The 12747-nt window shown below is 43.9% G+C and overlaps 1 protein-coding gene across 1 annotated transcript in view; it reads left to right on the top strand.

The window, feature by feature from the left end:
- Nucleotides 1-12747, top strand: part of TFCP2L1 (transcription factor CP2 like 1) — a 35690-nt gene that overhangs the window by 3909 nt on the left and 19034 nt on the right. The window contains exon 2 of the mRNA XM_071435251.1: nucleotides 517-668. Coding sequence (XP_071291352.1) covers nucleotides 517-668 — 152 coding nt within the window. The remainder of the gene's footprint in view (nucleotides 1-516; nucleotides 669-12747) is intronic.

The following is a 12747-nucleotide window of genomic DNA, read 5'->3' as shown; positions in this document are numbered from 1 at the left end:
CAGCCATTCATGCCATCATTTACCTGAGTATCTCCTTTGTACACCAGAGCTTTGTCTGCTTCCCACCCATGGCTGCTACTTGAAGACATTTTACCGATCTGACTTTTGGCTGTTAAAGTGCCCTTTCTTGGTTTTTTTTTTCTGAAAGTCTTTCATCTGAGAACCTGAGAACTCTTAATCAAATACATCCACAAGGATGAAGGATCTATTTTTGATTTTTTTTTCCTCATCCAGAAGACTGCTTAACTGAAAAGTGAATCTGATTTATTTCTTGAAACCTTGCATTAGTTCTTAGGCATACTCTGTTCTGCTGTTCTTTTGTGAGCAGTGCTGATATCTTAGATGCAGAAGTTGCCTGCTTACATTAAACAGGCCAAATTCTTCCTCTTTTAGCCATTTTAACCTGGTGTTTCTCCAGAGACCATCCTGTTATCTCAGATGGTGAGAAGCAGATGCAGATTGAGGCTGGGATAGCCCATAAACTCTTTCTGACTGTGTATAACTTGTGCATTGCAGAGATGTGCTCGCGCTGCCCATCTTCAAGCAGGAAGAGCCGCAGCTGTCTCCTGAGAATGATGCCAAGCTGCCGCCCTTTCAGTACGTCCTCTGCACAGCCACCTCCCCCGCCGTGAAACTGCACGAAGAGACTCTGACCTACCTCAACCAAGGTAGGGTCTGCAGTACACTGAAGGAGAGGATATTTCCTGGGAACAGTTCATGAGATGTGATCCCATACTTTGCCTTAGCGGGAGGGCAGCGGGATGGGAAAAGAGGGGTAGAAGTGGGGAGGGGGTGGAGGAAAGGAGAAATATTTAATTTTCCACATTTATATACCAGATTATCAACTATTTTAAAATAATGAAATACCACTGATTTAACTGTTGACTTAAGGCAGTGTTACAGCATGCACAGTTCCCTGTGGCAAAGCACTGGCTTGATCTCAGACACCTTAAGCTGCAGCCTCCTGCCTTTATCTCACAAGGCCAGATTGATGAAGCACATTGGACTGGGGAGGGCTCTTACCCCACTGCAAGTCCCGTGGCACTGCTGGAGGGTATAGCCAGGGAATGGTTTAGCAGGTATCCAAGGGCTGCTCTGAGGTCTGGGCAGTGACATCTCTCCAGCAGGCTGGCTGGTGGCTCTGCTCAGTGCCTAACTTGACAAGTTGCCAGGGTTCAGTGCAGCAAGGCCCTGTATAGCTGACCTCACAGACTGGTTCATACTCCTGGATAAACACTTTGTTTCTCTGTGTTCTTTCCTTTTCCCTCCTTTGGCAGCGACACATCTGTGGTTGGTGTTTGGCTGTCACTTTGCAGCACCTCCTGTGCGTGGGTCTTGAGGGGATCAGACCTCTCCATGCACAGATTATGCTGAAACATATTTTTGCCCAGTTTCTGTCAGGCTGTAAAAAAGGGTCTAACAACAAGCTGAAGGCTGTCTGCCCTTTCACTGAGATCCCCTCCTGCCTCAGGATACTGCCTCATCTGTAAGCTTCATGCCCTGAGTAGGATGCTCACTTGGGTGCCTCCCTGGATAGATGTCTCTTAATGCTGGCAGAAATTGGAGCCCTGACCTCCCTTGGGCTCTGACCTCAGGCGCAGCTGGCTGCTGGATCTGTGTTGACAGCTGGTAGACCCATAGAACCCCCACAGAAAGATCAGGCTCTACCCAAGGAACAAGGTATTTCCTGTCATCTAAGCTGGCACTGTTCTATCTCTCAGGATCAAAAGATGCTTGGAATATGTGACTGTGTCATCTCAGTTTATCTATCTAAACACAGCTGATCCCAGGAGGTTATAATGGGGCATATCAATTGTGAGATTGAGATCAGTCTTCCTATGAAACACAATTCTTCCTATTGGAATAAAAGGTTTTTTAAAATGAAAATCTGTTGACAGCCAAATATTTTAGCATACTTGAAGCAGTGCCTACTTTTTTACCTTGGCAGGGAAAAAGTTAGACAGCTCTTAATGCAATACCATGAGTTTGTTAAAAACTGCCTGGCTGGAGCAATCCACGTTTTCCTTTGTAAAGTGAGACAGTTACTGCCTTTTATATAGACCATGTTGTGCTTTGTCCTGCTTACTATTGCAAGGAGTTGTCCACTGTTACATCTTGACAGTGCTTCCTGCTTTGTTGTAATTTCTTGGACATCATCTATTTTTCATCCCTCAAGGTGGGATGTCTTTGCAGAATACAGAAGAGCATGAATCTGGGCAGGCCTGGAGGAGCAGAGCAGGGATGAGGCTGGCAGGAGCTGTGCAGAGGGGCCGACTGGGGAAGCTGGGCTGTCTGGTTTCTTTTAGTGGGCTATTGGTGAGAACATTGCCATGGGTTGAAAAGGGATGAGGATTAAAAGGCTCTGTCAGAAAATGAATCCCCTTAGTAGAGTTGTGTTCTATGAGCTTGATGAGGTCTGTGAAGGGGACCTCGAGGCAGCTGAGGTTTCTGGAACCAATGCTTGTGGCATGGGAGAGGAACTGGCTGACTACAAAGCACTGTGACCCAGCTACAGTGCCACATCTCATGAAGCAATTTAAGACCATTACTTGTGCCTTATCAGCTTGTGCTGGCTGTAAGCAAAGGGACACCTCTTGCCCCTTAACCTCCTTCTGTGTTTATCATGGATTGGCCAAGCACTGTTACATAAAATTTCCCTTCTTGAGTGTTGTGATGGATTACTTTAGCAAATGGGTAACTTCATTAATGAATGTCCCTCTGCCCTGCCTGTGTGTCAGTCATGGCTGGCTTGTAGTAAGGTAGGTACAAAGACAGTGGCTGTCCCAGCAGCACCAACAAAGCAATTCACATCCAGTGTGGTTGCTTTCTCAAAATGTGAGTAAGGGCTTTGAGTTTTTCTGCTTGCTAGGTGATTCTTGCTGTTCAAATGCTCCTTCTCAGCTTTAGCTTTTTATCACTCAGTTATGAGCTTTTGTCACTGTGAAGCAGCTCTGCTTCCTGCCCTGGAACACATTCTCCACATGTGACAGGTTCCAGTGGTGGTGAGTGGACCAGCTCAGGAATGTCCATATGCAGAAGTGCATGGAAGAAAGCTCTGTCAGACCTGACCTATGGGCTGTGGAAAGCTGGAAATACTGGGTAGCAAACTGAAGGCCATGTTGAGTAGCAGAGATGGAAGAGGAATCAGTGGCGAGTTCCATGTGGGATCTGAAAAGACTTCATATGGGCTAGGAAGGAGGACTGTCCAGTGGCTGTGTTTGTGTGCAGGTGGGAGAGGGCTCCAGACTTGGGAAGCATAATGGCTTCTCTTGAGCCTTGCTTCTTGCAGGATAGACCTAGAGGGATGGTCAGTGGTGTTGAGGAGGAAGAGGTCTTTGGTCTGGACTCTCCCCAAGGATGGAGGCTGAGAGGACTCTGGAGCTGGAAACCAGAGACCAGTATTTGCACAAAGGGGCAGGGGAAGGATTTGTGAGGGAGCATAACGGAGTGAACTTAGCTGTTAAGTTGACTTGGGGACATTCAGCAGTGGCAGAGTCCCAAGTTTGTCTGCTCCAGTTTGAAACCATGAGTGCTCTCTGGCCACAACTCTAGAACCAGCCTGTAAATGAGGTAACTAGAGTCAGATCTGTAGCTTGGTTTCCAAAGACTGACTCATTACACTTGTCAGTCCCAATCTCTTTCCTCTCCTGCCTTCCCACATTCCTTGGGAGACTGGAGCCAAATTGAACTCAGTATTAGTTTGTTGATCCTTAGGGCAGTTCCTTCATTAAGAGGTCTTTACTGGATCTCAGGAGGATTACTCATCTGATGGGACAAAGTACAGGCTTATTAGTGTGGTGTCTCAATACCACTCCACCTTCAGTCCATGAGACTGGTAAAGGTGCTGTCCTTGCACTGGAAGCTGCTGTTGGCATTTCTCCTTTGGTCAGGGATCACATCTGTCAACAGAACTAAGTTGTCCAGAAGTCTGCAGCACAAACATCCTAACGTTTCTGGAACTAGCCTGCCTTTTAGCACTATTTCAGTGTCTCTTGTGGATAGGGATTTTCAAGCAAACAATCAACCAGCAACCATATTACAAACCACTGCTTCAGCAAGATGGCTTGATGCAGTGCATATTCCATGGCCATATGGGGTGTGGTTTGACCAAGGCTGGTTGAAACCAGTTTCAATCATGGACAGAATTGGATGCAATGAAAGGTGGTTCCAGACATTGCAGCAGAAGGAATGTGGAGGAAACAAGCACTGTGTACAGTAGATCTGAAGGCTAATAAATTTGAGGAATAAAGTCATTATTGTAAAAAACAAAATGTCAAAAATCACAAAAACCTGAAAGTCATTGCCCAGGGGAATCAGCTTGTAGTGCCAGAACCACATGTGGACTGTGAGCTGTTCAAGTCATGATTTTGTTTCATGACCAGTGTTGGGCTGGCTCAGAACTTCAGATGGTAATTACTTCAGATGGAGGGAGGCTAAGTTTGGTGGCAGAGGGTCACTGAGAGCTGTGTGAGAGATCCAGCCCAGAGTCCCAGTGGTACTTCAGAGTAACTTGCCGTCATCTGCCTGTGAAGTTTCCTTGGGCTCCGTTCAGCTCTCCCGATCTGCAGTGTGTGGCTTGTGGTTCTTGGCTCTGCAAAGACTTTAGTGTACAGCTGGCTAGGGTTTGGAAGGCTGGACACCCCTGCTTTATGGTGTCTTCCAGGAGTCAGCCTTAGTGCCAGTCCTACATGGTTCAGAAGACAAACCCAGGCCATGAGGGAAAACCACTAATATCTGAGAGAACTTGTGATTTTGGGAGTGTTGCTGTAGAGGGGCATTAGCAAGTGATGCCTCATAAACCTAATGATGGACTTGAGTCTGGGTCACACCTCAGCAAAAGCCCAAATTTCACCCCCACGGTGCCAAGGCATATATCCAGGTTCAAGATATGTGTGCATAAACTGGCACATTTTAAATGGTGCTGCATTAAAATCTGTTAGGTGTTGTCCTGCCTCAGCTCGACTGCAGATGTGCTCTGGTTGCTTCTCCAAAGAAAGGTGCAGAAAGCACTGGGCAAGAGGATGCTTTGGAGTAGATGCCTAATTGTTTGGGTGGGAGATGAAATTGCTTACAGCAGGAGGCAGAAGAGAACCTTTGCCTCCCTTAAGTCTAAAGCTCAAATTGGTTGCCTAATCTACAGTAAGAGAGCCCAGTTTTAAACACTGAGCTTTACAGTAAATGAAAAAAGCTGTTTTATATTGACGTTAACTCCGACGTAATTGAGTTTTTATGGGGTCACAACTGCCTGGATGTTTATACTTTTCCTGGAATGGTTCTTTATTTGCCTAAATGAAGTGTAGAGAAAGCTGAGTGACCAGCTCTGGCTGGGTGTGCTTCTGGTTTAATTATAGCTCTGTTTATGGGGATATTTTTGCTTTGTCCCGTGCTAGGACTACCTCTTTTCTTAACAGTGACTGCCACCACTGACCAGGCTCTGGACATGTGTAGGAGCTCTGCTGCTGGTGGCTTCTCCCATGTGGACAAACATTCCACCCTTGCCTGAGATCACAGGCACAACAGTGGCTTTGTGCCATTGGGACTGTGAGTACCAGGTGCTCCTGGTTCCTGCCCACCCACCCATGCATCCTTTTTCCCTAATCGTTATGGGATGCCATACTGCTCCTTGACCCCTTTCCACTCTGTTCTTGGGTTTGGATGGCTTAAAAAATGAAATGGCTAACAATGCTAATTTGTCTTTCCCATTTCTGAAAGTGGCTTTTGGTGTTTTTGGTTCTTGTGGTGCACTTCATCTTTGGAGAAGGAATTTGTCTCCTGCCTGACTTTGAAGACAGCTCTGAGTAGGTTCTGGTGTCTCAGCTGAAGCCATTAATTGTGCTAGAAGCAATTTCCCCATATGTTTGGCAGCTCTGTCTTCACTTGGCAGCCCAGGATAAACAACCCTGTCTCCAAACCACACCATCCCAAAGCTCACCATGAATCTTGCTTCAGATGACAGGGCACCTCTGTGTAAGTAGAGCATCTGACTTCTGTTGTCCCGAGGAAGCTAGAATCTCAGTTGTCTTTTAACCAAGAGGCTGTTTTCTATTCTTTTTGTAATCCTTTCTTCTGTTGCTAACATCTGGATGAAATTCAAACGGGATTGTGAGCTTGCTGGATTGTAGCCTGTGCACAAATCCTACTGGAAGCCCCTAGACTGCATTTTGTTCCCCCATAAATCTTCAATATCTGTGAAAAAAGGGAGTGCTCAGAAGTTCCTCAGAGTGTAGTAAGAAGTATGAAAATACTGGGAAGATTTTTGCCTGATATTCCACATGATTTTTTTTACTTTACCTCATTATCCATATCTATTTGAGATTCCTTTAATTATGACAGAGTTTTTTGCCTGTGATTTTACAGGATTTGCTGTTAGTGTGAATGTTACTTGTCATTGTGAGGTGATGTAGAAGTTTTCCAATTAGCCTCCTCTAATTCGTGCCCTAAAAGATCACATTTTAGATAGCAGTAAGAAGCTTGAAAAATACTGTAGGTTTGACCTGATTAACTGTTTTTGTAGGAATAATATACATTTTTACAAGTGAATATACTTTTTTTCCTTAAGAGGTAGGGAAAAACCCACCCTTTTTTTCCTCCTATTTGCTTCCTATGAAGCATTTATTATATGTCCCTGAAACTAGACAGCAAGCAGTGAAATTCCTCCTGTCCCAGCTTGGTGCCACGTTTGGGACTGGTGTGGAAGGTACAGTCAGCTTTGATCCCATCTCCTTCCCTGCCCTGTGGTGGCAGCCTGATTGAGCAGCTACGGGTGGGAGTGGGACTGGCTTCCCCCAGTTTCCTATTGCAGAAATGTGGAGGAAGGGACTTAACCTGGGGGCATCTAAGGGAGCTGCTAGGTCAGGAGTCATACTCAGCTCTTCTGCATCCCTCGTCAGCACCCTCACCCAGGACCATTCATTTTAGTTATCTGAAACTCAAGTAAATATTACACACAAAGCTACTCCTTCAAAGCTATAAAACCTGTTGTCCAAATTGACTTAAAACAGGTTGAAACCAGAAAAAGCCTGTATTTTTTACTTACACAGAGAGGGTTGAGGTTTTCTGAGCTGGACAGATGTGACTAAGATAATCCTGGGTGTTTCAATACATGCTAAAGAAGTGGAAATACAGGAAGAAATTATTTTCACAGGGTAGGTATTTTTTCAGCTTTCCATTGGAAGTCCTCAATTTTTTCACTGATTAATTTGTATGAAAAATCAAAGTTTATAACATGGTTTAACTTGGGTGAGATCAAGTGGAAGTCTATGCAGAAGAAACCCAAGTGCACACAGTGAAGTTAGCAACTAGAAGAATTTTTGTGTCCACTGGCTTGTCTTGTGTCCTTGATTCAAAGTGAGACTTTGGGGATTTAAATGCACCTCCCTCTCTTGAGTGGAAACCATTGTCAATGAGGAGTGTTTCTGTTAGTGCCTGTTAGCTATGAAGTGTCACCACTGTAAAATAGACCATCTTCAAAAGTCTGTGGAGAGTAGGACTCTGAAAAATGTTCATATAGTAAATGAGCAGTGAAATTTTCCTGCAGCAAACTTGGCTCCCAGGCAGCTCTTTGGCTTTCCCACAAGAAAGAGGTAGGGAAGTAGAAAAAGGAGACAAGAAAACCCCCCTTGAGTTGGGGGCACATTGTAAAAGGAGGAAAAACATAAAAGGGGCATGATGAGGGTGAAGCTCTGTGGTGTGGTGGTAGAATTGGGAGTTGAATTGCTGTGCTGTGTTCCTGTAGCACTGCTGCCCTGATGGTAGGGGCAAGCAGAGCAGGAATCCTCAGTACCAAAACATGGTGGAGCTAAGGGGGCTTTGTGCAAGGGGAGAGGCAGGAGGCAGGTGAAGGCCCAGACTGTCAGTGCTAAAGCAAGGCATATGTAAATTGTGGTTCTCATTGCCACAGTACAAGCAAATTCAGGAGACCACACAAAAGAGTTAATGAGCATTGGTCATGGCTGGGCAGCTCAATGTAGATGCAATCTGGACTCTGAATACCAGAAACTGAGAAGATATGGCAAGGAAGAAAAGGCTGGCTTTATTGACCCTGCTCCATCTCTGGCTGCTGTGTTGAAGATGGGATGTGGGGCAAGATGGGCCTGCAGTGTTAGAATGACTCTAGTCCTCCTTTTGCATTTCTTGGGCCACAGCTTGTCCTCCTTTGCAGGATTTCCATGTTCCTAGCATAGTGGGAACTTCCAGGGTGGCCTATTGTGTCGCTGGTGAATTCAAAATATCCACTGGATAAACATCTACAGCATCTTGTCAAATGAGGCTACAGTAAGCAACTGCAGAATATCTCACTGTCATTTGTGGTTCAGGGATTGAGGGTTCTGCTTTTGCTTCTTGTCCTGCAGAGTGTCCACACATGGGACACTTGAGCAAGTCTTATGCTAATTTTTATTTCAGCTTGTGACTGGCTAAAAAGGTGTGTGTCATCAAGCATGCAAGTTCACATGCCAGCTCTGCCACTCTTGTGTGTTTACCCTGAGGGTTCATTAATCTTTCTTGTCAGAAAAATCTTTGTGTGTGCCTGATGCCCTGAATAGTTGTGTTTGGCTGTTTCAAAGGTGATTCTCCTGCCTGCTGGATATGCTTTGGTTTGGTATGATAAATGCTTGGGGTTTTTTTTCCCTCCCCCTCCTTCTGCATGGTGCATTTGACTGTCAGCATTCCTTTGCCTTTATCTGTGCGCTCTTTAGGATGTCCATATAAAGTTGCTAAATGGAATTTTTATTGGCTTGGCTTAATAATCAAACAGTTTCCAGGCTGGTTCTGTCTAGTGCTATGTGGATCCATTCTGAGAAAGAGGACACTGTTGGGTTTTGGGTATTTTTTTTTTCCCTTTTCCACAGACTTTTGTTGGGGATATTGCTTATTCAAAGGTTAGGGTTTAATTAATTTCTGGAAAGGCTGATTTGTTAGATTAAGTAAGGCCTGAGTCATATCAGTCTGGAACATCAGCATCCTAATTGGAAATGAGTGTATTGTATCGGTGTATTGTGCAGAAAACCACAAAATGCATAGTGCAAGTGGCCCTTGAAATGTACCACCAAAACAAAGAAAAACAAACAGGATATTGTGGTTGTGTAGTAAAATGACATTTGAACAAAATGTAAGTTTGAGCTTGAAATAGTGATAATCTTTTGTATTCAGAAATTGCTTAAAATTCCTGTGGCTGTCTAAATTCCATTAAAATCAGTAAGCTGTTAAACTTGTACCTTTTGAGCAGGTGAAATCATTCCTGTGTTGAACTGAATTATTTTTCATCTGTAGTAAGTGCTTGACTTCAAATTCTACTGGCCCCACATTAAGTGGCCATGCCCACATTTAATGTGTGTTAATTATCAAAGACAATGCAAGTTTAAAAAATAAGCAGTCTATAAATCCTCCTTCAGATAGGTGGAGTTGGCTTCATGAATTATGAACCAGGAACTCTCTGGACCTGGGTGGTTACTTATTGCATACTACTTAGTTTGTAAAGTGAGTTGCTCAAACTCTAGCCTAGGAGGAGATTACATTAATTTCCTTCTGCCCAGAGAATGTCTGTTTAAAATAGAAATTACTGTATTGTCACCTGCCTGGGTTTTTATTGGTGCCCCTGAAGCTTTCCATGAAGTTGGGAGACAAACTGCACCTCAGGAATGTGTTGTGGTTTTCTGAGCATTATTACTATCCTGTTCTCTGCCTGAGGTAGAGAAGAAGGATTGTGGTGAGGGCGGGCAGCACAGGTCACACAGTCATGGAGGAGGCTGCTGCAGCATCAGCTGTGCTGGGGATTGCTTGCAAAGTGTCCCCTTTGTTTCAGGTGGTGACAGAAGTGCTTTAGGTGCCCCTGTGCTTGTGCCCAGTATTACACCTGACCTGGGCTGTTCAATCAAATCACTGTTAGTCTCAGCACTGGTATCCTCTGCTCCTGTCTCCAGCTTTACCACCACATATTGACTTGGAAAATTGTAGTCTGACCTGTATTAATCTGTGTTTCCATCTGAGACACATGGAAAAACTCAGTATGGGGGAACTCTGTATTTCAGCTTTGTTTTGGGCTTAGCTAGTTGTAGTCTAACTTGGGAACTGGAAGTGCAGATTGTTTAATCACACTTACAGACATGTTTCTTTACAGATTTGGACACCTGACTAAGAATGATCTGTTACTGATTTAGTTTTAGCAGAAAACTGTCAGTGTGTGCCTGCTCGTGCTGGTGAGTCAGTGGTGCAGGATTCATAAATGATCTGTGTATCAGAGCCTTGTGTGACTTCTTTTCCCTCTTTGACGCCGGGGGGTTCAGCTTCCTTCAGGTTAGATTGCTATTTGCTTTATTTTACAAAGGGATTTTGTTTTCCAACATCCAAGTGGTCATTCTATAGAGGCTTTTTTCTCTACAGTAATAGTTGCAGGGCTGAGATTGTAATATTCACCATTTCACTAGTTTTGCTGGTAGCAATGGTGGAAAATATAGGGTAAACAAGGTTTGGAAGGTATTTTCCAAGGAGAAAGTATAATCCAAGCAGTTATGTGCTATAAAAGTACAAATATCTGAATGCTGTCCATGCTAATAAATTCTGGGTACCATAAGCCACAAAGCAATGAATTTGCTGGAAAGCTTTAAGGAGAATAAATTAAAAACCACTACCAGAAGATGGATAGATAAGGGAACTTTGAGGAATTGGGACCAAATTCTCACTGACAGAGTTTCACAGAGAGGGGAACATACCCTCATGTTTTCTGAAGCTTGGCTGGAAGCAGTCGTGTTTGATAATCATGTAGCAACTCAAGTTAAACATTCAGAGTTCAAGGGGAAAGCAGTTAGCATAAAATACCATTTTGATTGAGGTTTTTCATGGCATAAACTGCATTCCAGGGCTTCCATCAGATGACCCATATATCTTTCATCAAAGCATGTTATTTCCTCTTTGGCTTTCTGTTTAATATTAACTCTGTCTACACTGCAGTTTCTTTTTCACTGGTCTGCAGGATCTGTTTCTGACTCCTTCTGAGGTGAATCACTCCTGTTGGGTGGAGGTGTGTGGTGCCCACTGCATTCCAGGCTGCAATTCTGCCCCTATCCCTGCAAGGGTCAGAGATGGCTGCTGAGTTGTTAAGTGCTTCATGCTAGTTTGAAAGGAATATGGATGATGCTTTTATGCTTGTTATTTTCTTTTGTCTAATTGTAACTGAGGATAAGCAGATCAAGCTGACCAAAGTGCGAGCGTGTATCAGTGCACAAGGGTGTCCCAAAAACCTTCTCATTCCTGAAATACTTGCTGAATGGCTGACAATGCTTCTGGTTTGACCACTGCCTTCCTCCATAGCACAGCTCATACCACTACATTTCACTGTCCTTGTTACCCCTGAGTACAGTCACAGATGTCTTTTACTGTCTCTTGCTTCCAAAACCTAAATTAATATTCTGTAATGATTAATTAGCCTCATATCTGCATGGGAATGAACTGTCAGTGCAAGAGATGCTTGGCTGTGTGAATGGGCTCAAGATGATGAGCTGTATCACTCTATAGCTGGTGAAGTATATCTCCAGAGTGAACCATGGAGCAGCCAATTTGGGCAACATAGATAAACACGTACAGCACATACAAGTGCATAGTACATCAGATATGGTGCCAGGGACATGTTTTAGTGGTGAACCTGGCATTCCTAGGTTAATGGTTGGATTTGATGGTCTAAAGGGTCTTTTCTATGATTCTGAGAGAAACCCATTTTTTTAACCTGACCTTGATCTTTTTTATGCTGATATAACAGAATTGATGATGTAAATATCTCTAAAATTTGCCAGGTGAACAATATTAACATGTATCAGTGGAAACATTGGAAAGTCTTGTGAGTTTAAGTGTGGAAGACCTCAATTTCAGGACTGTGGTTTACAAAATCCACTTTTGTTTTCTAGCAGTCTTCAAAGGCAGGTCACTGTTGTAGTTTTGTTCTACTTATGTGCCAGGAGATGGGTAAAGATTCGGTGCATGTTCTCATGGTTATTTTGGTACTTCATATGGTTTATTCTCTGCTCTCCCCATGCCCTCAGTCACTTGCTGGATTCAAGGGGTCATTTCCTGTTTGCAGAACTCCTACTAACATCAGTAGGGCTGTTGTGCAAACATTTGGGGCTTCAATATGGCCTCTTTTGTCCTTCCTTTTTTTTCTTTTTCCTATCTGCCAGCCAGCTGAATAAGCACAATTATCTCTGTGCTCTGTGGATATGGTCTGTACGCATGCAGGTGGGATTCTCAAAAGGCAGTCTGCCTCTTTGACACATCTGCTGTCATAAGTCTCCCATTTCTAAATCCAGATCCAAAAATTCAGCATTTTTATCTCTTCTGGTAGAAGCTGCTTAGAGGGAGATAGATCTGTTTGCAGTTTTCTGCAGGGCCAGTTCTGCAGAGATACTGGTTGAGCCAGAAAAACCAAACTGATCTCCTCCTTGGTGCCTGACTTGACATACCCTGTGCATTTTCCAGGAAAAGGGAGAATCGAAAGATAAGCAAGAAAAGCTAGCTATAAGGTACACATATGCTCCATTAATCCTAATGGTACTACCCTGCCTTGATACTGGTTGCAGGCTTATTGTAAAGGCTTGGTATAGTACAATGAGCTTTTGTACTGTCTTAGTAATTTCTATGTGTAAGGTATTGAGACATCAGTCTCCTTTGTCTGCTGTCAGCCTCAGAGAGATGTTATTTCATAAACTAGGTAGCTGAATTCTGTTGAATTGACTAAATTCCTTATGTGAGGGTGGTGGT

Source organism: Agelaius tricolor, unplaced genomic scaffold (assembly GCF_023055355.1).
Source record: "Agelaius tricolor isolate 1412-34295 unplaced genomic scaffold, bAgeTri1.0.p SCAF_10, whole genome shotgun sequence".
In the NCBI taxonomy this organism is placed as follows: Eukaryota; Metazoa; Chordata; class Aves; order Passeriformes; family Icteridae; genus Agelaius; species Agelaius tricolor.
Note: the sequence above shows the minus strand (reverse complement) of the source record. Positions and strands in the feature narration are given on the sequence as shown.